The sequence below is a fragment of the Urocitellus parryii genome, chromosome 6 (assembly GCF_045843805.1).
Source record: "Urocitellus parryii isolate mUroPar1 chromosome 6, mUroPar1.hap1, whole genome shotgun sequence".
In the NCBI taxonomy this organism is placed as follows: domain Eukaryota; kingdom Metazoa; phylum Chordata; class Mammalia; order Rodentia; family Sciuridae; genus Urocitellus; species Urocitellus parryii.
In genome coordinates this window covers 179,299,686-179,325,089 of record NC_135536.1, presented here as the reverse complement: position 1 = coordinate 179,325,089, position 25,404 = coordinate 179,299,686, and the positions used below count along the sequence as shown (strand labels likewise).

General features: G+C 55.3%; 1 protein-coding gene across 1 annotated transcript in view; it reads right to left on the bottom strand.

The window, feature by feature from the left end:
• Window positions 1–2,872: 2,872 nt before the first annotated feature.
• Ctnnbl1 (catenin beta like 1) overlaps window positions 2,873–25,404 on the bottom strand; it is a 155,013-nt gene continuing 132,481 nt past the window's right edge. Inside the window, exons 14-16 of the mRNA XM_026383174.2 lie at window positions 12,915–13,052; window positions 12,618–12,690; window positions 2,873–3,502 (exon numbers count right to left, since the gene is read on the bottom strand). Coding sequence (XP_026238959.2) covers window positions 3,414–3,502; window positions 12,618–12,690; window positions 12,915–13,052 — 300 coding nt within the window. The 3' untranslated portion in view covers window positions 2,873–3,413. The remainder of the gene's footprint in view (window positions 3,503–12,617; window positions 12,691–12,914; window positions 13,053–25,404) is intronic.

Genomic DNA, 25,404 nt, shown 5'->3' with positions numbered 1-25,404 from the left:
TGGCACACACCTGTAAACCCGTTCTTCCCAGACCCGAGTGACCTCTCGTGTGAGCGACGGGCGGTTCAGAAGGGCACACGGGAGGCACTGGCCTCTGTGCTGGGGAGGCGTGGGCGCGGGACGCGGGCACCCCCGCTGATGCAGAGAGGGCGACCCGGCAATCACATCACAGTGAAAAGGGTCCTTCTCCTTGACTTGGCCATTCAACTTGGGATCTAAGCTCACCCGGGTGTGAAACGACGCTCTCTACAAGAGGCTCCCGCAGCACCGTGAGAGCCAAGGACCAGACACCACTGAAATGTCCATCACACGATTAGTCCATTAGCAAGTTATAGGGGAGCTTCGCGACGCAGCTCGGCTACTGCAGGAGCTGGGTGGCCCGGAGTTCGGTACCCGGGGTGAGAAGCAAGGCGCCGTCCTTTGTGTTAAAGATACTTTTTATGCACTTGAAACACCCAAGGCCACCCCTTGGGGAAGGTGCGTTTAGCTCATCAGCCACGACAGCTTCTGGGGAGGGGCCGGGTGGCCAGGAGAGGCACTGGCAGGGAGGCTGGCTCGTGGCCGTCCTTCCATCCCCCCAGTCTAGAGCGAGGCCCCTGCGTGCTGCGTGATCCAGAGGTGACTGGAGGAAGGGGCGCCATTGTTCCCAGCACAGATGACGGAGGCCCCGCTGTGACGCCAGCACTTCCCGTGCGCACCCAGGAGCCAGGCCGACTGGAGGCCGTGGCCCTGCCTGTCCCTCTGCTGCTGGGGCGACTCCTCATCAAGGAGCCCTGCCTTCAGGAAAGCGAGTCTCATCTCCCTGTCGACACTAAGTGACACTCTCGCTGATGGCGGAGGATGCTGCAGGGGCCACTGAAGGAGGGCTCCCGGCTTCCCTGATAACACACCCCCAGGCCTGCAGGCAGACCCCCTTGGCTTAGACGCGGCCGTCTTCGGCTGCAGAGGTGGAGAGGGAGACCCCACTTCTTTCGTGAGGACACCGGGCTAACTCTGCTGCAAGGCTGCGCGGCTGCCGTGTTCAGTGGGAAAAGGAACACTGGCCCCCTGGGGTGCCCCGGACATGAGCGGTGGGCAGCAGAGTGGAGTTCAGCACCCTGAGGCCAGGACATCCACCCCCCGGAGCCCAGGGAATTTTCCAGAGGGCTGCTCTCGGGAGCCTTCAGCGCTCAGCTGGCCACGAGCAGATTCAGGGGCCGGGACCCAGCCCGGCGGCCAGGATGGGTTAGTCCCCAGCTGACCTGGTACTAAAGGTGCAGTGGCTGTTAACGAGCAGGGTGCTGCTGGCCTCTCCGCACCTGGGATGGGCTCCTCGGGGCCCCAGGGTCATGCCTGTGCGCCCCCTGCTCTCAGAACTCAGGGGACACTCCTCAACTGTAGGAGGGTGCCTTCAGACAAGGCTTTAGCAGAGGGACTTTGGGGCCACACAGGATCTAGGGAGGCTCCCCAGTGTACCCAGCAGGCAAGGCCAGGCACAGCTGAGGCGTGAGTGGCCTGGAGATGACGAAGCCCCCTCCCTGTGCTGGCTTCTGACAGGCTGAGGAAGCCGACGGCTGGAAAAGGGCTGCCTGGGACCCTGGGAGGACATCAGGTGGCAGGTGCTGCCTCCAGGGACGGGCAAGCCCCACGGGGTGGGAAGACTCCCCTCCACATGTCTCTTGCTAAGTTCCGAGCTTCTGTTCCACGGGCCAGAGTGACCTGCTTACAAACCAACAGTGTCGAGGAAAATACAGCCCAGGGGTGACCACCTCCGAGCACTGACCCCGGCTGCACAGCCCCATTCCACCGCTCCGTGTGGCCCCTTCTGTGCTGCGAATCCATCAACCTCATATTGACAGAGGGGCAGATCGAAGCGCAGTGTCAGCCAGCGATCCGTGACTGTCTTCTCGATAGAGGTGGCTCGGGAGGGAGCACAGGGACTCTGCAGTGGCAGACTTGCCTTGAACGTAGATTCTGCTGCTTATTGGCTGCAGGATCTTGGGCTGTCTGTTGGTCACCCTGTGAGATCCGTCCTGGCTTTCTGGAATGAGGGGTGACGGTGCCAGCAGGGACGTGGTACACTTAGTGAGGGGCACGGGGCAGGCATCCCGGTGGAACTCTCTGCCTCGGGAGTGGGCCGGGCCCTCTGCTCCGCCCACCTGCTGGCTGCCCCGGAGCCCAGGTGGGCAGGGCTGGCCCCGCTCTTCACCAGCAGCCGAAGCAGGGTGCACACTGGCTGGGATGGCAAGCGGACTTCACCTGTCCTGCTGACTGGCAGGTGGTGGCCCTCAGGCTTCAGCGCGTGATGGGAGCTGCCCCTTGGGCCTGGTACCAGGTGCAGCAGCCCCTGCAGCCATCCTGCTGCCTCCGAACACTCGAGGACTCCTCTCTTGAGGCCGGACTGGGCCACGCTGCAGCACTGCCGCCTTCTGCAGAGGAGGTGACCAGCTCTTGATCTGGGTCAGACGGGTGAGGCTCCGTTTCGGAAGCTACCTGTGTGGAGACCTGGCGGCCCGCGTCCAAGGCACCTGCTGTGCCTCTGTGGCTATGCTGTGGCTCAGCCAGGGCAGCCTCCCCGTGGCCCCGTCTGGGCACCATCCACCTGCTCTGATGCTCGGGACACTCAGTCGGAGCCACTCACCCAGTGATGCTGCTGGCAGGCAGTCAGGTGAGATTGTTCCAGGCCTCCCTCCCATGCTCAGGACCACCCGGGAGCTCAAACCACTAGCACCAGGCCACACGAGATCTGCTGCCACTGTTCAGGTGGGGACCCCTCATCTCCGTGGACGCTGACCCTGTGGACAGTACTGAACCTTGTGTGGTTTTTTCCAACACAGACACACAGGTGACAAGGTTCATTTATAGAGATCAACAACAGTGACTAGTGGTGAGAAAGAGCATTCAACCATACACCGTAATCCAGGCTACGTGATGTGACCCTGCTCTCAAAACGTCTAACTGTGCCACCCCCTCCTTGGAGTGACGTGGACGTCACCCGAGGGTGAGATGGGCAAGGTGAGTGATGCAGGTGCCAGGATGTAGCAGCAGGCTACTGCTGACCTGACAATGTCCCTGAAGCCACAGAAAGTGGATGGTGGGGGGACCACTGTGTGTCTGTTGTCCCCTGTGCCCTGTCCCTGAGTGACTCTGACACCAGGAGCTGTGCTGTGGCTGAAGTCCGAGGTAGGCCCAGTCCACGTCCTCCCCACTGCCTAGAGACAGAAGGCAGCTTCCGGCACGCACCAGGGCAACCGCGGTGGTGACGCCATCACTGCCCCGCTCTGCTCTGAGCGCGTAGGGAACGGGTCAGAGGGGAGCTTCGCTACAAAGAAGGCCAGTCCGGGGTTCCAAAACTAGCTTTAATTGTCCAGAGCACACAGAGCTGTGCAGAGACAGTTCCGGGGGAAGCGGCTGTCCACGTGCTGGCCGGGGCTCTAGAAGTTCTCCAGCAGGCCCACGATGCGCTTCTGCTCGCTCTCCCGGAACTCTGGGCTCCGGCCGTCCCCGATGTTCTCTGCGTACTCTAGGGAGACAAGGGCAGGGTTAGGCTGTACTATAGGCATGCGCTCGGGAGGCTAGGTGGCCCATGTCCCCAACACACGCCTAATGGCTGCTGCTGTGCTTGAACATGTCCCTTCCAACATTCACCCTGAAACTCAATCCCCAGCTAGGTGGTGACTGGGCTCCACCTTCAGGGACAAGAACAGACCCCAGGGAGCTCGCTAGGCCTCTGTCCTGCCTTTTGCAATGTGAGGACATGGCATCCTTGACCTTCTGGCCCTGACCAGACAGCAAAGGCCAGCACTGTGACCCTGGAGCATCCCAGCCTTCAGAACTGTAAGGAAGGAATTCTGTTCTTTATAAAACTATCTAGCCTCAGGTACTTTGTTATCATGGCACAAATGGGCAGAGGCAGGCCTGCTGGGCAAGCACGTCCTGGGCTAGCGGTCTCAGCATGTGGACCTGGCCAGCAGCAGCGGCATGTGGGAACCTTCTAGAAATGCAGATCCTGGGCCCACTCTAAACAGGAAACAGAGGGTAAGGCTGGCAACCTGCATTTACCAAGTCCTCCAGGTGACACTGACGTACCCTATGAGAACCACTATCTGTGGCAGTGGGAACACAATAATGACCAATATGGACGGAAATCTCTGCTTATACACAGCCTACTTTCTAGAGAGGTTAATAACCCAAAACGTAAATAATACACCCAAGATGGCTGCCAGAGGCTCCTGGGGAAGGAGAGGCTGAAGACTCGAGGGAGACCAGGGTGGGAAGGCTGGGAGGGGGGCTCCGAGGGGGGCCTGCCTGATCCATCCGAGGGCTGGCCGGTCTGTGTATCCAGAGCCCGGGGCCAGGGCCGGGGGAGCCAGGCTGAGAGCACCCTGGATCTTCCCCGAGAGGGGCGTCTGGCCGGGTTCTGAGAGTGCCTTTTCCTGGTTCCTCTGGCCGCTGTGTGGGAGGCGCCCTGAGGGCGGAGGGGTGGAGCAGGGGGTGACTGGGTGCCCTGGGACCAAGCAGGCCGTGGTGGAGGGGAGACGTGCAGACAGACTGATGCCTTCAGAAGGAGGACCCAACAGGATCCGCGAGAGGGTGGAAGTGGGTGTGAGAGGAGGGGCGAATCGAAATCACCCAGACAGGTGACAAAGTAGTGGGAAGGTGACAACGAGTGGGGTCCCCAAGGATGGAGAGGGCAGGTCTCTGCACCAACCGGGAGAGCTGTGGGGGCTGGGCCACCCCCAAGAGATTCAAGCAGCCGGGTGCTGCGGGGGGGGGGGGGGAGGGGAGGAGGGGGCTACGGGCCACGGGGAGGCGGGAGCAGAGCTCCCTGAGGGTGGGGGAGCTGGGCTCCAGGGAGCAGGAGGACCAGGCTGTGGGGAGGAGGCCCCAGGGGAAGACCTCAGGGCACTGTGGAGAGTGACCAGGTCCTGGCTTGCCCTGTCATCCCAGCTTGGGGTCGGCAAGACGCCATTTCATTCACAACCTCGACCTCCCAGTCCGTGGTGGCCTGGGCTTCCCGCTGTGACTCTCACGACCAGGTATCAAGAACAGAGGGAGGGAAGGGGACGAGGTGCTCCAACTCCTCACTGCCCTCTGAGGTCCCCGACCCACACTCACAGGAAGCGGGGCAAGGCCTGGGCAGAGCTGGCACCGGTCTGCTCTCAACCCTGGGCCACCCTGAAAACAAGCCCAAGCTCCCGGCAGACATGGCGCTCCAGGAACACTCGTTTCCCGAGCCTCCTCTGCCCAGCCTGGTGACATCACGGGGGACATCCACACACCCTGCAAGGCCACCCCGACAGACGTCCCCCCCTCTGTGTTCAGGCTGCTCAGGCTCTGCACACGCGGGCCGGCCTCTGAGGCCACACGGAAGCCCCATGAAGTCAAGGTGACTAACGTGGACAGGGGCGTGGTGGCCAAGTGCACACCAGTTGGCTAGGACAGGGAACTCTTGGATCTGAGGCTGCAGCATGATCACACGTCCGCTAATCCAGACACGGAGGGAGGAGTGTGACCCCGCCACCCTCTACGCTCGGGACACGGTCACTCCGGCCACCTCTTCATTGCCCCCCTTCCTCTGTAGCGCTTTGGACGTGTGCTGGAAAACGGGATTTGGGGTTCCCACATGTGCCTGCTGTGACTCCCCCACAGAAACCCTCCTGTTAGGCCCACCCATCACCTCCAACGGCAAATGACCAAGGCCTCCTGTCTCAGCCCCTGGAGGAGAGGGCTGGGGTGACGGGCAGCAGCCGGGGAGCCTCGGGAGAAGCTCTGAGGCCACGTGGAAGTTACTCACACATAAGTGATGCTGCCGCTGCCCCAGGAGAGAGAGAAATGGCCATCAGAGCATTTAATGCCCCCCGAGGCACGGTCGGGAAGCAGGAGTCTTAATGGATTGAACTAACACTTGGCTCTCTAATGTCTTCTTGGGTCCAGGAGGGAGGGACGCGGAGGGAGGGCTGGGCCTTTGGGACAGCAGTTTTCCAGGAGTAAAGCCAGCTTCCCCTCCAGGGCCCAGGAACAACGCAGGCCGCCCTGCTCACAGAGAACCACCTTCTGGGTCACTCAGGCCATGGGAAGAGGGCAAGGCCAGACGGCCAGTCCTCTGGGAGGGGTCGCTTTCACACAGGTGGGGACAGATCTGTGGAGGGGGCACCTCACACCCTGGGCTGGCCCTAGCACTGACTGCAGGGGCGAGGCGTCACTCGGCTCAGAGGAAACCGAGGCCATCGGAGCAGCAGCCTGCCCTCGCCTAGGCTGGCAGAGGAGCCGGGCGCAGTGGAGAAACACGCCCCAAAGCTCCTCTGGTGGTGCAGGTCCCCAGATGGCACCCTCTGCCCTAAGCATTACCCCGCCTGCCTGCTCCCAGCCCCCGGAGAAGTGCCCCTGAGCACTCCAGAGCTACACCTGCCCCTTGTCCCCCTGGAGGGGCTGCGAGGTAGTGAAGGGGACTCAGGACAGATGTGGGGTGGGGGCTGCAGGGCTCTTAGAAGCTGACCACTGCCCTGAGGATCCCTGAGGAGACAGACGGCAAGTCTGAGCAGCCGCCTCCGCCCGCCCCGGCTCTGCTCCCGAGGAGCCCTGCTGGGCCCGTCCTGGTAGAGCCGCTGCCTCCTGGTTACAGCGCTGCGCAGGGTTTATGAATATTGAACAGACTCTTCCCAGGGGTCTCAGGAAGAGCTCTCATTTGTGTGTGTGTGAGTGTGTGTGTGAGTGTGTGTGTGTAGGGAGAGATGGCGGATGAAGAGAGAGCCAAGGTGGTGGGGAGAGAGGGACGAAGGCAGAGGGGGCAGGATGGACCAGGTGGGTGCTGCCCGCCCAGCCCTCTCCAGGGCTCTCAGGAGCCTGGTTCAGAGCCGGGCCCCAGGCCTGACTGCTCCCGCCTCACAGCACAGGGGGAAGGGTGCGGAAGAGAGGAGGAGAGCCAGTATTTTCACACCAAATACCCATGAAGACAAACAAGTAATCACAAAACAGGAAGTGGAAAGAAGACCCTTGAGTCTAACAGAGGCCTAGATGACAATGACAAGCTTGGAAGGTTGAAAGGCTGCGCCTCCCTAGGAGAGAGAGCACTCTGCGGGCTGTGGGAGGTCCTTCTTGGCTCACAGTGCTCACAGGGTCACATCCCCAGAATCCTGAGGACATGTTAGCTGTCTGTAAGCACCCACTGACAGCCACCCCCCATGAAGCCCCTGGGTCTGGCCTGCATGGTGGCCCATGGCTCTCCCGCCAGCTCTGGCGGAGGCAGGCAGGACCGTGTTTGCTGAGCAGGTCCTGGGTCCCCGGCACCCAGCCTCAGGGCCTTCCTGAGAGAGGGAGCATCTAGGTTTGCTTTCTTACAGAGAAGGAAGCCAAGACTCAGACATGTCATCTGCTACTTGCCTGAAGTTACACAGAGATGGAGATGAGGCTGGGCTGTGCGTCCCTGTTGTGCTCACTGCCACCAGGTGAGTGGGGACACCTACTCAACAGTGACATGGCTGGCATTCTCCCAGCTCCCGGGTGCCGGCCCACGTGCTAGCATCTGACACTTGGGTGCTCCCCTGGTTCTCCCCGGGACTCCTGCAGATGAACAAACTGCAGCTGGAAGAGGGCAGGTGGCTGCCCAGGACCAGCCAGCCAGGAAGCAGGGGCTTGGGGAGCCAGGCAGACCCTACAGCCCTGCCAGGCTGGCTCTTGGGGGTTCCTCCCCTCCCTCCTCCACACCACACCTCCATGTCCAAGGCAGCGCATCTGGGAGCCCTCTGGGGTGGACTGGGGGAGGAGGGTCCAGGGCGCAGCAGGCTTAAGGCGTCCCTAAAAAGCCTCAGTCCTGTCAAGGCAGCTGGCTAGAGGGCTGACACAGGCCTCTCCTCAGGATCCTCTCCTGCCTCTACAGACCTGGTGGCCACAGGAGCCATGTCCAGGCACAAGTCACACGCATCATGTCATTAGAAGATTAATTCTACCAGCTTCTACAGCTTTAAAACCAGGAGGCAAGGCTGGGGCTACCAAGAGCCCCAAGGCAACAGGAAGTGCAGGTTTATGGGCTTCGGAGAGATTTTAAGCCATAAGGGCACCAGCAGGTCAAAGGGCTGTGGACAACTTCCACCCGTGGACTCAGGCACCTGCGAGACTGGCCAGGGCACCCACTGATAATCACTTACGCTAACAAGGCTTCCCGGGTCACAGCTCCTGTGCTGCGGGAGTCACGTACATGCACGTCTGCCCGCGACCTAGCCACCTCCTTACCTACTGTCATCCCAGTCATAAAAGCAGCAATTGGCACGGGGCTGGGGAATGCGGGAGGGAAGCAGGGTTAGTGCCTCCACCCTGAGCTTCAGGTCTGCAAGACGAAAAGGTCCGCGCAGACGGCGGGGAGCTGCAGGGGACGCAGGCCACGGCACTGCTACAGTGAACAACCACGCTTTCCTCTCTCCACAGCTCCGCACCCGGCACTGGCTTCCTGCTGCTCTGTGACCCTGTGAGGGGACTGGAGGCCCCTCTGGGACAGCCTCCTAAGGGTCTCCTTCACTGCAGCAGCCCTCCTGCCTGTGATGCCAAGGGGTGCTCTCTGAGGGTAGATGCCCTCGTTTTTTTTTTTTCCTTCTCAAAGCCCTTAAAGCACACGTGAGCCGGTGACACAGCGGGAGCCCTCCTTTCTGCAAGTCTGAAGTACCACTGTGTAGACCTATCTGCGTTTGTGCCCGGGTTCCAACATGACTAGTGATGCAGAGGACATCCCTTAACTGCAGAGTGCCTCAGTTTCCTTATTTGCAAAATGGAGATCAATCTGTCTCCTGAGGTTGTCAGAGGACCACAGATGAGGGACATCGAAAGCCTGGCCAGAGCAGGCACTCAGTGAGGGTCCACTCTGCCCACTGGGATCCTGCATTTCTGGAGGAACAATGGGAAGCCTGAGGTCCTACTGGGCATGTGCCGCTCTCAGCAGTACCTGAGCCCCGCTCGGCGCCGGGCACCGGAAGGGGAAGGCAGGAAGCCTGTGCTGTCCTGGGGGCGCCCAGCCTGCCAGCCCTTTTCTGGTGGGCCTCTCAGTCCCTAGACCCTGGCTCCCCAAAAGGCCCACTGTCCTGAGGCCCAGAGCTGCCACCTGTTCCAGGGAGGGCCATCTCAGGAGCCATGTGGGCAGCTCCGGAGACAGAGACCCACTGAGCCATCCCTCTGTCCAGCTCCTCTGGCAGCCCCACAGGAAAGGGGGGGGGGGACTAAAAACCCTGGAAAAGCCCCTGCTGGGCCGCCCCGTCAGCGTTTTCCTGCGACCTCAAGGGATACATCAGCTGTCATCCTGCCAGCAAAACTGAGGAAATATGTAGGCCATAAAATCAAAGAAAAGAGCTTGCATCTAATTAGTACGTTAAAAAAAAAAAAAAAGGAAGCAACCCAAACTGAAAAACAAAATTAAAATCAAAGAGGACAGGCTGACGAGCTGGTTCTCTTTATGAGGCTTTGTTTTTCAGGCCTTCTGATGGAGGGCGGTGCAGGAGGGGGAGGAGAGGAAGGAACCAGAGCGGCTGGAGGGGGCCTGCAGAGCCAGCCCCCTGGACCCCGCGCGGCCCTCCCACGGCGGAGGCACCTGTCCTGAGGGTCTTCGCTTGCTGTGTCCAGGGGCTGCTCTGAGGCAGCCTCGATGCACAGGGTCCAGACCCTATGGCACCAGAGACAGTTCCCCTGGCATGGGTCAGGGTCATGCCAGGGGGAGGGGGCCAAGAACCCTTTGTCACAACCCTCAAGCTGTGGAGAACTCTTCATTGTAATGGTCAGCATCGTGTCGAAGGCCACTTCAGTCCCAGCAATGGCATTCAATTCCCTAGCTTTAAATATCACCTCTCTGTGATGACTTCAAATGCCCCAGAGAGCATCTCTCCTGAGCTCTAATGAGAATGTCTACTGGCTGCTGCCAACAAGGGGACGCAGTCACTACCTGTACCCCAGACCCTATATGCACCCGCCGAATGCATCCCTGCCCAGCAAGCCCCTCCCACAATGCTCCAGCCACACTCCTGACCCCTCTCTGGAGCTCTAACTATAGCCGCCAGTCCTGTCCTGTCCTGCTGAGCCTCTGCTCCTCAGCTGCTGCCGCTACCTTAGCACCACTCACAACTCCAACCCAACACTTATCACCTTATAATTACCAGACTGTGAACGCTGCAAGGACAGGGACTTGCTTGCACGGCTTGGTGTCTCTAGCACTGGATGCAGCACCTGGCACTGAGCAATGCCTGCTGAGAGACTCCTGGAGTGTGTCCTTTATCACACACCCCAGGAGACTGAGCATCCGAGGGCAGGCCCTCTGAAACACAGCACCCAGCCCTGCACTTGGCTAGTCTGGAGGAGGCCCAGGGAACACTGGCCAAATGACATCCACACAATGTTTAAGATATCTGTTGGGTTCCCATTATGGCCCCAGAAGCTGAGGAGACGGGGTGAACCTGGCAGACAGTGTCCCTTCGTCACGGGGCTTACATTGTAATGTAAGAGACAGATCAAGTGAGTAGACTACTTAAATAAAGCCATCACAGGTTGCGATAAGGGCTCAGAAGGAAATAAATGGGGAAGTAGAGACAGGAGCGCTTAGATTCACGCCTGAGTCTGGAGGCAGAACCGAGGGACTAGTTTCAAAGAGAGAAAACTGGACTTGGGGCAGAGGGATACAAGGGTCTGGTGGAGCAGGGCAGTGGGAAGGGAGACGGCGTCCGTGCAGGACCCTCACCCACTTGCCCCATGGAAAACACAGACTCAGCCTCCAGCTGTGCCAGCACTTCAGTGTGCACAGGGGGAATGAGCCAGGGGGGCTGGCTCCCGGCAGCGGGGAGCTCTCATCCACCTCAGCTACGCACAGCAGGGTTCGAGGAAGAAAGAGCGCCCGCCCCCCCCCCCCACAGCACTATTAGGATCCTAGGGATGGAGTGCGGGAGAAGCCGCCACGCAAGACAGGAGAGCCCGGAGTAATGAAAGTTCTAATTGCACACGTGGGCGTTAAAAGTAAATGCCACTTAAAGGCTGTAGTCTCATGTCACCACGGCTACACCCAAGGGAGGCGGCAGCACAACGGCAGCAGAATCTCTGTGGATCCGGCGCCCAGGCGAAGAGAGCACCCTGGGTCCCGACAGGAGCCACAGCAGGGCAGGCTTGCCCAGGGTCCTCTCGGAACAACAGACCCGAGGCCTCGTGCCCTGTCTACCACGGGCACACAGCCTTGCCGCGTGGCCTGTCTGCAGGGCGCTGCTGAGCACACGACTTCCAGCCCCGTGCCTTCAGTCACACTCGTCCATCTTTGTGGAATGTCCTTGTCCCAGACCCACAGACCAGCTCAGTGCCACTTCTCCCAAAAGGCTTCTCACAGGACTTTAGCTACACCTCACTGATGATGATGAGGAGGAGGAGGATCATCACAACGCCTCATGGTGCCACAGGCTAGGGTCTGCTGAGAGCTTGTTACGGCCCATGCAGCCCTCGAGCTCCTCACCCACACCTCAGGCCCACTCTGCCAGGCACAGAGCACCTGGGCTCCTGCCCAGGGCACCCCAATGAGTAGCAGGGTCAGGATGCAGGCCCAGGAGCAACTTCAAGGCCAATCCTGGAAGCCCAGCTCAGTCCCTCATCTTAGAAATGGGCCAGAACAAGGGCCAGAGAAGGAGACTCTGGTCATCTGGGCCAGCTTGACTCTACAAACCCTGATGCCACCGTATTGCAGTGTCTCCCACTGACCACCACCCAGGTGTGTCAGTCTGTGCGGCTCAAGTACACACGTGGCCCTGCTTTTGACTGAGGCTTGCTTGCTGCCTGGAGTCCTCTTCAGAGCCACTCCAGCTGGGGCAGGTCTAGCATTTCAGGGAGTCCAAGGGGTGACAGAGGACAGATGGCAACTCAAAGTGACTGAGTGCTCACCTCACATTAGGCAGTACCTTATGCAACATTTGCAAAATGTCTTCTTCTCACAAGGAAAAGTGAGTGAGTGCACTCAGCAAAGGCTGTGAGGCTGCCCTTCCCACTCCACCACGCTGCCCCGAGTCTGCTCCCTGGCCTGCTTGTCTCCAGCCGTTTCTCGACTTACCCTTGCTTTCTTCCATTCCACTACACAGTTAGACACTTAGAGGGCCCGCTCGGCTGCTCCATATGCATTCTTCTTGTAGATGACACAATACCGTCATTTATTTTTATGTGGTGCTGAGAATTGAACCCAGGGCCTCAAAAGTGCTAGCAAGGGCTCTGCCACTGGCCCCAGCCCCAGCCCTTCGTTTTGCTTTTTAAATATTTCTGAGGGGGGCTGGGGGTGTGGCTCAAGCGGTATCGCGCTCGCCTGGCATGTGTGGGGCGCTGGGTTCGATCCTCAGCACCACATAAGAATAAAGATGTTATGTCCACTGAAAACTAAAAAAAATAAATAAAACTATTCTTTAAAAAAAAAAAATAAATAAATATTTCTGAGCCCTCTGCTTCTTATTTGGTGTGAGTTTACATTCTAGAACTGGAGGGGCAGAGGCAGAGGCACGCAGGGTTAGTCTTCACAGCCTTCTGGACACATGAACAAGAAGACCCTCTGATGCTTTCAGTGCCAGACACCAGGGATACGGAAGAGGCTGGGGAAGCGAGTGGAGCGTAACTCCCAGAGCCCAGACACAGGCGCATCAACTCACCCTTGATGATGTGCCTGACAATTTTGATGGAGCTTCCTCGCATGTTTAGTATCTGATGGACCCTCTGGCGGATCTGAAAGGAGGGGGAAGAGCAAGGAGAGAAGGAAAAGGGGGTGTTTGTCCCAGCAACACCAGAGTAGAGCACCTCGATCCCCTCACCCACCCCTGAAAACAAGGGTGCACCCGGAGGGAGGGAACCCCAGGAGAGCACGACCCACTTCTTCCCTCGCAAGTCTCCACCCACCAGGTGCCAGGAAGGAGGGAGGGAGGTCAGGCCACCTGGGAGGGCCCTGCTACCTGGGGGACGTTGGCGTTGCAGATCTCAGCCATGATGTAGCAGATGTGCTGGAGGACGAAGAGCCCCGCATCCAGGCGCCGGAGGTAGAACTCGTCCTCCATGTCGTTGTCTATGATTTCTCCACGCCGCACAATGTCCTAGAAACAAATGGGCATGTGGGCATAAAAGCTGGACGGCGAGTGGATCGGCAGAGTGGGTTTCCACCCGGCCACAGTAACTCCCGCCTCGTCCTGACTCGCCTCTCCCACTGCCCTGAAGGGCCTTTCTTGGCTCCTCACTTAATGGACTGCAGAGGCCCCAGAAGTCAAGTTTAAAGCCATTAAAAAAAATTTGCTTTTTAGACGTTGATGGACCTTTATTTCATTCATATATTTATACGTGGTGCTGGGGACTGAAACCAGGGCCTCACATGCTAAGCAAGTGCTCTACCCCTGAGCTCCAGCGCCCCATTTCTTTTCTATCTGATGAATGAGGGCCACAATGATCTTATCCACATATTAAAACTAAAAAAATAAGCTGAAGGGATATAAATCTAAGCTACGTATTGGTTTCCACTCAGTCTTTTAAAAATTTATTTTATCTTAGAAGATTTTAATTGACACATAACAATTACACATATTTATGAGGTACAGTGTGATATTTCGATACATGTACACAAAGTATAATGACCAAATGAGGGTAATTAGCATTTCTGCCTCCTTTTAAACATGTATCACTTCTTTGTAGTGGGAACCCTGAACTCTATTCTAGTTCTCTATGTAATATGTAATAAACCGTGAACCACAGTCGCCCGCTGTGCTGTGGAACACTGGAGCTCACGCCCATCTAACTATTTTGGTCTGCCCCGCTTCCTCGCCTCTGGTGACCACTATTCTACCCTCTCCTTCTAGGAAACTAACTTCTTGGCCCACTCTTTCTTGATGCTTGGTTTGGGCGGCCATATATAACTTCTCCCTTAACCCTTCCCCTACCCAGTCAGGTTGGCGGTGAAGACAGGCCTCCTTTCTCTATGATTCTGGGTGCCTAGTGAAGCCGAGGTATAGGCAGCCTTTCTGTGCCCATGCATCCTTCGTTCACGCTGTGTCCACTGCCAAGGGTGCAGCGCTGCCACTGCAGCTCACAACCCAACACTCCTCTCTGCCACAGGCCTAGTGCGCGGGTCTCCTTCCCAGTCCTTTGAACCCTGCCCCTCTTCCTCTCCAGTGGATTCTTTTTAAAAACATCTTCATACACTACAGTCCACACACCAGGCGATCCACCGCTCACAGCGTGCTCTCAGTCAGCTGAGTGTGCTCAGAGCTGTGCCATCACCCCTGCAGCCGGCACCCTCGCCCCCACCCAGGAGGTTACAGGCTCTTCTCCTGGGAGAGCTGTTCTCCCCAGCTCAAGCCCCCACCAGCTTCCTGCCACGGACCCTGGGTGTCGCTCAAGCCCACACGACCTTTCAACTGCCTCACCTGAGGCCCTTCCCCAAATCCCTGAGCATCTTGGGTGAGCCACTGCTTGAGGCCTCCGGCTGCCCACCATGGTCACACAAGGAAAATGGAGGTTAAGAGAAGCCCTGGTCTTGGCCACCCAGGAGCAGACCGTCTAGGGAGGTCACAGAGACAGGAAATGACATGAAGTAAAGGGACACACACTCCGACTTCATCACTATCTACTTCCTGCCAACTGTGAGCTGTGGGAAGCCCGCGGGCCTGAATTTGGTTTGTCCCCAGACCAGTAAACTTTCACGTGGCAAATGAGAGAAAAATGTCATCTGTACTTCAGTCTGTGAGCTCTTAGGAGAGCCTCGGTCACATGACTAGTGGATGCTTCTAGTGGACACTTAGGACGGCAGGTGCCTGCCCACACTTCTCATGACAACAACCCATTACTTAATTCCATGGGTATTTTTATGGCCATGGTTCCTTCTGACAGCTCAGCTCCTGTCATTGACAGAGCCCTGGGGACGCTGTTTTCCACTCCCACGAACTGCAAGGGCTCGGCACTGTGGTCATCCATCTCCACAAGAACCCCTCAGGGACCACTGACGCGCAGTAACCCGCTTCTTCATCTGCCTGGGGGCCGCCTGCAGCCGCACAGGCTACTTTTCATCTCCCACTGAAGGCCTGTCTCTGAGGCAGAGGGCCGCAGCCCGCCAGGGCCACTGTGCCCCGCCAGTCGCTGCCACTAACTCTTGGCTCCATTTGGTAGTAGATTCCCTGGTAAGCTGGTGATTACGCTAACGTTCACAAGGTGGTCATGGAGCACTGGCCTGATGGCCGAGGAGTTTAAAGGAAGAGGCGTCGCTCTAGCTTCTCGTGTGCTCAGAATCCTAATTTCCTGCTCCTCCACTCCAAAGTGTTCAGCAACTGGGCCCAGGAAGGAAAATCTCTTCTGACTTTGACCACACGAAAAGCATCTAGGGCTAACACTTCCTATTTCTATATTGCTACAGAGTTTAAAGTGTCATTACACATACGTGTCCTTACTAGCAAACGTAAAGATGGTGGGGAGGTATTATTGATCCCACTGTATGGACCAGAAGCCAGGGCAGAGAGGCAAAAGTGCCCATAATTACTTAATTACCAGTTACCAGAATATGGACTCCTTGGGGACGGGGCTCCCTGATTCATTTCTGAAGGGAAATGAGTTACGGGAGGCAGAGAATTCAGACTCCTGGCCCTACTGAGAGCTTGGCACAAGAACACAATCCAAAGTGCTGAGTTAAAGCAAAAAAGGAAAAGAAAAAAGGAAAATGGAGGTTAGGAGAAGCCCTGGTCTTGGTCACCCAGGAGCAGACTGTCTAGGGAGGTCACAGAGACAGGAAATGACATGAAGTAAAGGGACACACAAGTTACAACTGTAAGCTGGCAGCGCTGATCAGGCTCAGCTGACAAGTTGGGGCACCCGGTGGGCAGACAGCAGAGCAAATGCCTTAAAGACAAGGTCTCCCAGTGTCCCACTCCCAGGGGACATGCTTCCAGCTGTCCAGGCTTCTTACCCTCTAGCACTCCCCAACCCACACAGCGGGGCCTGCTTCCCTTTCCTGGTCTCTTCACCTTTCCTTGTAAGGTTGGTCCTACCCTCCCCACTCCATGATATACCCACCTCTACAATGTGACACTTCTCACATTCCCCGAGATCCCCAAGCAGATACGACTTTCCAGCTTTAGACACCCACGCCCTGGGAGTGCACCTGTCACGGCACCTCCCGTGGCCCGCGCTGTGCTGGCCACTCACATGCGGGCCGCCTTCCTGTAGATCCTGAAGACCAGAGCTGTGGGTGCTGGGGAGCACCTCGCAAAGGACTTTGTGTTTAGTTGGCTCATGGAGAGCATCAGTCAGAGGGCTGAAAAGAAGGCAGGCACTGCCTCAAGCCATTTAACGAGCTGGGTGTGGCCAGAGCTGAGTGGTCGGGGTAGAAGGGGTAGAAAGACCAGGACGCAGTGAGGGAGGGTGCTGGGAGGGGCGCAGGTGGGAGCTGGAGTGCTGACCAGAAGTTAGATGCCAGGGACTGCAGTCTGCAGCACCGTGTAGGAAAATGTCTTGAGAATATGTCCACGGTCCTATGATGGACACACGGCTTAGAGCTGGTAGAGGGCATGGCTGGGAGGCCACAGCCGCAGCCCCTGTGAGGAGGAGGAGGAAGAGAAGAGACGAGGCCTCTGGAGTTGCAAACACGGGACCCAGAGCGGAACCCATGGACACATCCACCCAATAAGGACTTCCTGAACCGCCGCGTGTGCCATGGCGCTGTGTGATACGCAGGGACAGCAAAGACAAATGAAAGTTCCCACAACCAAGGTGCTTAAGTCTGAGAGGTCAACAAATAGGAATAAATAATTTCTGAAAACAATAATAGCTGCAATTACACAGGACTTCTCAGCGGTACCAGCTGCTGTGGGAACCCTTCAGGAAGACGGGCTCGTCCTGTCGGGGGCAGTCAGGGGAGTTCCAGAAATGCAACCTTGGAGCTGCAGCTGGAAGGCCCTGAGTCTGACAGGGATGGAAAAGGAAGCACAGGAAGCACAGGAAGTCACGGCAGAGAGAAGTCAACTCAGCTGGCCTGGGAAAGCAGGGGACTATCTTATCACTAACACAAACATTAGGAAGGAGCAGGGAGGATCTTTTTTTTTTTTTTTTTTTTTTGCTTACTTGAGCTGTGCTATCGGCAGATCATGTTAGTTTTGATTGATGACTACCTGGGAGGCACTGTGGGAGGCAGAGTGAATAATAACGGCTGCTACCTTCACCCACCCACCGAAGGGAGCAGCCAGTGTCCCCGAGGACTGCTTCTGCACTGCTTCTGCGTCAGGCGCAGGGCTTACGCATATTCACTCCCGGGCTTCCCACAATCCATCACTGCGAGGTGGGAATTCTTACCCATGATAGCAAAGAACATGTTCAAGCCAAGCTGGGGCAGCAGACCTGGCCCAAACTCTCCCTACACTGCCACGTCTGTGCAGATACTAACTGCGACTTGGCCGGAGAACAAAGGAAGAGGTCAAGGAGAGTAACGGAAGGCTCAGGAGTGGAGTGAGCAACCTCTAGTTTCTCTCCTGAGGTCAGAAGTACCCTGGCAATTCTTCCTTTCTCGAACTTTCCCACCAACCTGACGCTTTAACCTGGCAGGCTGTACTGGGCTCTCTGACTTGTGTCCTCTAGAGAGGCTGGACCCAGGATGCATGAGAGCCATGCCAAGCTCTGTGTTCCCCTCTCTTCCCTTTTCCCTCAGAACTTCCCTGACACCATTCAACTTGACATTCTACTTGAGATGTACAGCCTTATGTTTTGAAAGTGAAATTTTCGAATGTAGATCTGAGATAGGACGATAGCTCATCTCCCAGAAAGACTTCACCACAGCAGCGGGAAGCACGCAAGAAGCAGATCAGCTTCTGAAGACGGAGCTTCTGCCCTGGCAGTTTCAGAGCGCTGGGGAGATGGCGCGCAGGGAAGATGAGTGCTGTCAGGACAGCACCTTATCTCGCCTGCTCCGACACCACGGCACGGAGTATTTACTACCGGGAGGATGCGAGTTAGCGGAGCACAAATACGCACTCGCTGTTTAAGGGGAAAAAAAGAAGCAGGAGGATTTTGCATCATTCTGAATAAGCAGAATAAGGCAGTGAAAGTCTGGGCCCAGTTCTTAAGAGGTACATCTTCTCAAGTTCTGGTATCTTTAAAAGGAAGTGAGATGGCATATCACTTTACTTTTACCCTTTCCTTACTATGTACGCACAGAGACAACTTATTATGAACAGATTAATGAATTTCTAATGCCTTTCTGGGTTCCTAAGACAAAAAATTGACCTTGGGATAAGGACTTGATGTGGTCCCCAGGGTTTCTCTGTATGGTGAAGCTGATCTAGACTTCTGAAAAAAATTTTAAGGTATCTGAGGCTCCCCAATGGCTGCTGGTATAACTCAACTCCTGCAGCTGGCTAGGATTCAGTAACGTAAAAGTTGTAAGAATCAAAGAGAAATTCATCACGAGCTTCTTGCCACCCTATTCTGTCCCATGTAAAAGGTTCCCAAACTGAAGAAGTGTGAGCTCAGGTACTCCAAAGGTTATGCACTAGCAATACACAAATGGCCTCGTTTCCTTTCCTATGTGATGGTAGGGAGGAGCCCAGCTGACTGAGGTAGCAGGTTTTAAAAGTGACCAGCAACAGAGTGCATCCAGTTGGCTGTTTAGAGACCCATCCGGCAGCACAGCCTCCTCAGTACATGGGCACCGAGCTAACAAATAACAAATATCCCTCCCTTTTTTGGGGGGTAATCAGATATTGAACTCAGGGGCCATATCCTCAGCTCCATTTTGTATTTTATTTAGAGACAGGGTCTCACTGATTTGCTTAGTGCCTTGCTTTTGCTAAGGCTGGCTTCGAATTCGTGATCCTCCTGCCTCAGCCTCCTAAGCTGTGTGGGCCACTGTCCCTGGCACAAATACCCCTTTCTAGAGAAGGTCGCTGACCACCCCCTTTCTTTGTCTCTAGAGACCCTCTGACAGTACCAAAAATGCTTAAGTAAAATGGTAAAATTTCCTGGAAATATAATATATAAATTCCACAACCAGTTCCTCTGTCAAGGTGGGACAGAACACTATGCCAATGGGATCAGACCCCAACTCTAATACTAACTTCATAGTGTCCTTAGGCAAGTCAATTAACTTTTTTGGCTTCAGCTTCTTTGCTGGAAAATGAGAAGCCTGTTCTGGATCAGGCTTTCCCGAGTGTCAACTCTAACCCACCATAGTGGCTGCAGAGGACAACATGGCAGAGGGTGTGGAGCAGTGGGACTCAGTGGGGAAGAGCCCTGAGGTCAGTGAGCACTGCCTGCTGACTGCAGAACAGCGGGGAGGCAGCAAGCCTCACCTTGGTCTCCCTGGTCTGGTGCTCCAGAAGGTTCCTTTTGGCTCAGATGATCTGTGGCAAATCGAGGGACGAGGCACCTCACGGGTAACGGGTTCCTTCCTGTACTGGGTGCACGGATGGATTAAGCTGATGGCTGTCAGGACAGCCACACAAGACAGGTCTCCAGCTGGAGCAACGCAGCACCAACAGGACGTTAAATTAAACTTCCCTCTAACAGAGACATGGCCCTGGATCTGCTGCTCCACTGGACAGGCCACTTAAAAACAGGCCTGCAACTCAAGTGCCCTCAAATGGGACTACAGAGAAATTCCAAGAACCCGGTTGACGTATTCCCCTCACACAAACTGAGGGCAAGAGCCTCCACCCACGTCAGCTTGCATCTGGAACAAGACAGGAGGCTTGAGATTTCAGAGACCTCCACAGAATGATCCACCACCTCCCCTGCGAGGAGAGGGAAGGTGACCGCCTTCTTTGTGAAGTGTGACAACACAGCAGTGCTCACTTCTCAACTCGGTACCTGCCCGTGTTGAGTGTGCATGGCAAACATCATTTGCTGATTTCAGATGGAAAGATGGAGACAGATGTCACACGGCTGTCATTGAGTTCCAGCTGGAGACTTGAGCGGAAAATGCTTCCCTAGCCCAATACCTTTCATACTTGTCCTTTCACTGTGGCCAGGGACGGGCAGTAAAGAGGGATTAAAATGGTGATATTCCCGAGCCCCTTGCCCGGCTGGCACCAAGTGAAGCACCATCATGTATTTCTCAAATTCTTCACAAAACCCCAGGGGAAGAACAATTACTGTCTCCACTTCTCAAACTGGAAACTGAGGATCAGAGAGATGAGTCTGTCCTATGCTCACAAAGCTCATGGTGTAAGTGGCGGAGGAAGAACAGAAACTCATACAAATCCGACTCCAAGTGTGGGCTCACTTTCACAGTTCAAAGGGAGACAGAGTCTTTGTTTTAGGGACCTTTCTCAGTATTAGCATATGAGCGGTTAAGTGGGCTTTTTTTCTTTATGCCATATCTGGGAACTAATGCAAACCAGTAGCATTAAATGTAAGCTCACCTAGCTTGTTGGCCTATCATTTCCCTATAAATTGAAGAAATTTAAAATGAAGCAGGGGGTGGGGATGTGGGGAAGCCACTATCGCTCAGCCAGCAAATTCTGCATGCAATTCGAAAGTGTTAAAAATAAATAAATAAAAACCAAAAAAAAAAAAAACCACCCAAAAAACCCACTGATAGGTTTTGTTTTGTTTATTCCATAGAGAGGGCTAGAATAAAAACTTAGATGGTAATTCAGTGAATGGCGCATTAAGTAGAACAGATTGCAATTCACGGCAGCATAAGCCTGTTTTGGGGCTGCTAAAATAAACAGATTCATCTCCAAAGATACACAGGGAGGTGGTATGTGGAGCGTCAAGGTGCCATTTCCACAGGGTTGTGTTGCCTCCCGCTCCCAGCACATCTTCACTTTAAATGTTAATCTGTCTTTGGGAGCACTACCAAATCGCTGGCTTCCCTCGCGCCTCCATCTCTCTGCAGTCAGTCGCGAGCCCTCCAAGTGAGCAGGCTGATGCCATTTCCAATCTGCCCCTGACAGGCAGCAAATTACCCCAGGCTGACAGAAGGGGACAGTCAAAAGAGGCTTCTGTGAAGCTGATAGGAATCCCTCTTGCTTCAATAAGGGAGGACGCAGCTCACGGCTGGAACAGGGAGCCCCAACCATCAGAGACTGTCTGCATTCATGGGTAAGAACGCCCCACCATTCAGAAAACGCCTACTCCTTTGTATGTTCCAAAGCAAGGGGAGAAACCCGAACCACAGGAGAGAGAGGCCACAGAGACTAGGAGCACGACACCAGCAAAACCACACCTTCCTCCAAAAGCTTCTAAAATAGGGCAGACTGTGGAGGGCGGTCCCAGAGACCACATGTCTTTGCAAGCTGGGGAAACTGAGGCTGGGGAGGTGGTAAGGGGGAGGCAGCTAGCTGACAGCAGCTCAAACAAGCATCCAAGGGTCTTGGGTCGGAGCTCTGCCCCTGAGAAGAGACTGACTAAAGGTCAGGTCACCTCAGCACAAGAGCTTGTGCCAGGTTTCCACTAACACTCTCATCAATCCTCGAAGTGACCGTGGGATAAAGCTACCCAGAAAACGCATGTAGGGTGAGGCATCTCCCAAGTGCACAGAGCTCGTGCACAGCAGAGCTGGCACTTAACCTTGAGCCACGTGACGCCACGGCTCCTTCTGCCCTGCCATTCTGCCTGTCACAGGGGTCTGTGTTTCTAATTTACTTAACATATTCTCTTAAGGAAAAGGCCAGAATTGCTCATTTAAATATCGACAACACACAAGCTGGTCTGGAGAGAACACAGCTTCCACAACAGCAGACAGGACAACGTAAGGCCATAAAATGCAGATCCCCTGAAGGAGCAGAGAAAGTGAATAAGAGCAGTCCCACTTGTGAAGACCCGGAACTGGTTTAGAGGGAGACAGACCAGAGTACAGGACAAGACAGTGTGGAGAAAAGGGCACACTCCTATGTTGTTGGTAGGACTGCAAATTGGTGCAGCCACTCTGGAAAGAAGAATGGAGAGTCCTTAGAAAACTTGGAATGGAACCACCATTTGACCTAGTTATCCCACTCTTTGGTTTATACCCAAGGGATTTAAAATCAGCATGCTACAGTGACGCAGCCACGTCAATGTTTATAGCAGCCCAATTCATAACAGCAAAGCTATGTAACTAACCCAGATGCCCTTCTACAGATGAATGAATAAAGAAAATGGGGTTCATATACATGATGGAATGTTACCCAACCATAAAGAAAAATAAAAAATTATGGTGTTTTCTGGTAAATGGATGGAACTGCAGACTATTGTGCTAAGTGAAATACGCCAATCCCCCAAAAAAATCAAAGGCCAAATGTTCTGATATGTGGATGCTAACACACAATAAGGTGAGGGTTGGAATGGGGGGGATCAGAAGTTCATTGGATTAGACAAAGGGGAATGAGGGGAAGGGAGGGGGATGGGAAAGATAACAGAATGAATCAGACATGACTTCCTTATGCTCATATATGAATACGCCACTAGTGACACTCCACGTCATGCTCAACCACAAGAATGGGATCCTAATTAGAATACGTTATGCTCCCTGTATGTATAATATGTCGGATCCACTCTGATGACATATATATCTAAAAAGAACAACATCAACAACTAAAGGAGTGCAGGCCACAATCGCTGTGCCCACGTGTGGCCTCCTCCCCTGTGCCAGGAGCTGCTCTCATTCACTCTTCCCCACAACCCTGTAAGCACCGCTAGTCTCATCCTTCTACTGATGGGGAAGCTGAAGCAGGGTGACTCAGTGGCTTGCCTGCGGTCATCGGGCTGGTGGAGGCACAGCCAGGCTTGGTGACTATGTAGTCCTGTCCCAGTCCCTGATCTTCAGCCCGAGACTGTGGTGCACAGGGTGCCCTTAGGCACCCAGAGGGGCTCCAGGGGTCTCAAGGAGGGTTCTCTGCAGGAACCGACAGTGAAGCACTGGGCAGCAGCTGTGTGTGGCTAACACTCGGTGCATACTGACTGACTAATCTGAACGCCCCCAACCCTGAGGGAATCAGAGGGACTGGCCAGTTGCTGAAAAAGGATGTGGAAAAGTGGGCACAGAGAAGGGTTCCAGGCAGAGTAAAGGGTAATGGGCAAACGGGGAGCAGGTGGAGAAGGCACAGGTTCAGGAGGCACTGGGGTGCGGAATGGCCTGTGCACACAAGGGTGAGATGCCACCAGGGTTTCAGGCAGGACTCCTGAAGACCTGGAACTAGTTTAAAGGGAGACAGAGAGAGCACGCCGCCGAAGTCAACACAGTGCAGTGTGGATGCTGCATTAGCACAAGAAGAAAAGATAATGGAAGCCTGCAATTCAGTGCTGGCAGCAAGGGGAGGAAAAGGAGGTGGGCAGCAGAGATGCAGCAGGCGGAGCTCACCAGATGGTGGTGTGGCGGGAGGCAGGAGCAGGCAGCTGACACCCAGGCTTTTGACCTGGTCAAACTGAATGGCCCTGGTGTGAGGGAGAGGGGAGCAGATTATCCAGGGTTAGGGCCACAAGCCTGGGTTTGAACTCTCTGAGTCAGCAAAGTCCATGGTGGTGTTCAGCTGTCTGCAGAGGTGGGAGGCCTGTCACACAGCCCCCATTGTCACAGCAGACCCTGCCACCAGCCTGGGAGGCTGGTGGGGGTGGGGAGCTAATAGCCCCCAGACTGAGGAGAACAGAGGTCAGAAAAGCCAAATGGAGTGCTTAAGGCCACACTGCAAGGCAAGAGGCAGGGTGGGGGACCAGAACTCAGGTCAACTGACTTCTCTTCCAATCACAGAGAGACGAGGATTAGAAGAAAGGGGGATGGCAGAGGATGAAGGGGTGCATGGCTGAAACCACAGGTGTCCTAGACAGAGAAGCAGGGAGAGGAGAAGAGGAGACACCCCATGACTCCCTCTCCCCTGCATCTATTGGCAGAAAGCTATGTTCTGGCAAATTCACGAGATGGGAGTCTGGGAACCTCTGGTTTAAAGAAGAGCTGAGAGGACCTCTCGGCAGGATTCTCTCTCTCTTTTTTTTAAAGCTTGCCCTGGAAGCCTGTAGCACAGTTAGCAGATGAACTGACGGCAGCCTCACACTTCACTATCTGCATCTTCACCTGGTGCTTCAGGAACACGCGGCCCCCATTCCCTCCCGCACTTCAGCCCCTTTCACACAAATCTCTGAGTGAGCTCAAAATGCCGAGGAAATGGTCAAAGTCTGCTTAAGACATCAAGTCCTGTGGATACTGTTTCATTACAGAGTCCATCTTTTTCTTTCCAGGAAAAAAAGCCTGCAATGATTTAACTGTGGCAAAATTAGCATGCAATTTGTAAGTCATTATGGTGCAAAGTATGTGGTGAGAACACGGTACTGAATAAACCTGCTGAGTATAATTTTCCAAGGAACTAAAAAGGAAAAGCCTCTCGGAGGCTCTCCCCTCCCTCCACCAGAAGTCCCTGCCAGCACCTATCCAATTACGTCTCACTCCGACAGTCAGAAGCGGGGCAGGCTCTGGACACTGAACCAACAGGAGGGGGAAGGGCGGTGAGAAGCCAGGACAGCAGCAGCTTCCGTGTATGGCATTCGTGGCCCATCGCTGCCCTGCAAACTCTCAAAGTACACCAACCTGGAGGCTAAAACGCCCCCGGGGAGGAAAACAGGCTGGGCCAGCTAAGCTATCCGCCAGGAGCTGGAGAACCTGGGAAAGGCCTGGCTGTAGAGGGCACGCGCTCCCTCTCACGCTGACCTATGCTCTCCCCTCTGACCTATGCTCTCCCCTCGGCTGTCCCTGCCCAGGCTGGAAATGACCCCTAGGTCTCCATCTTTCAAGGTTTGGTATCAGCAGTTTTGCTGACCCACCTGCAAAACTACTTGGGGCCTCCAGCTGTTCCCAGGCCCTTGGCCCTCAGCAGGAGCACCCTCCTGGGCCCCCTCTCTTATTGGCACTTTGGCCTCCTGCCCCTCACCGGGCCTGGCCCAGTGCCTTGCATAGAGCAGGTGCTCATCAACATTTGCCAAATGACTAGATTCTGCCTGGTGAATCTTGGTCAACTGCGAACCAGAGACACCAGCACCATGTCCAGAGCAATGGAGGGTTATGGGAAGGTGGGTGGCTGGGTCACTACAAATATCGATGCCTGAATCTGTCAGCTAGGTTTGGTTTGGTTTTGTTTGTTGGCAGACTTGATAAAGTAGGTATTTCTCCATTACTAATCTTACTGTCAATGTCACCAAAATGCCTGAGAAATAAGCATTCAATTCAAGTTGTCATTCTTTTGCCGAGTTCTAACTAGTGCAGGACATCTAAATTGAATGGGTGGGGTAGGGCGAGGAGACAAACCAGTTGGGCCAGAGAGAGGTGCCTCAGAGAGGTGCTTCAAGGAGCGGGGGTGAGAGGGAGGCCATGCTGCTCTAAGCCCTTTACCCCTGTGCAGGGGCATCCTTGGCCAGGTGGAGCCCGAGGCTGGCAGCAACCTGCTCACAAAGGCTTCCCTCCCCCGCCCGTCCAGCTCCTGAGCAGCACGGCGGCTGCTGAGCACTAATGGC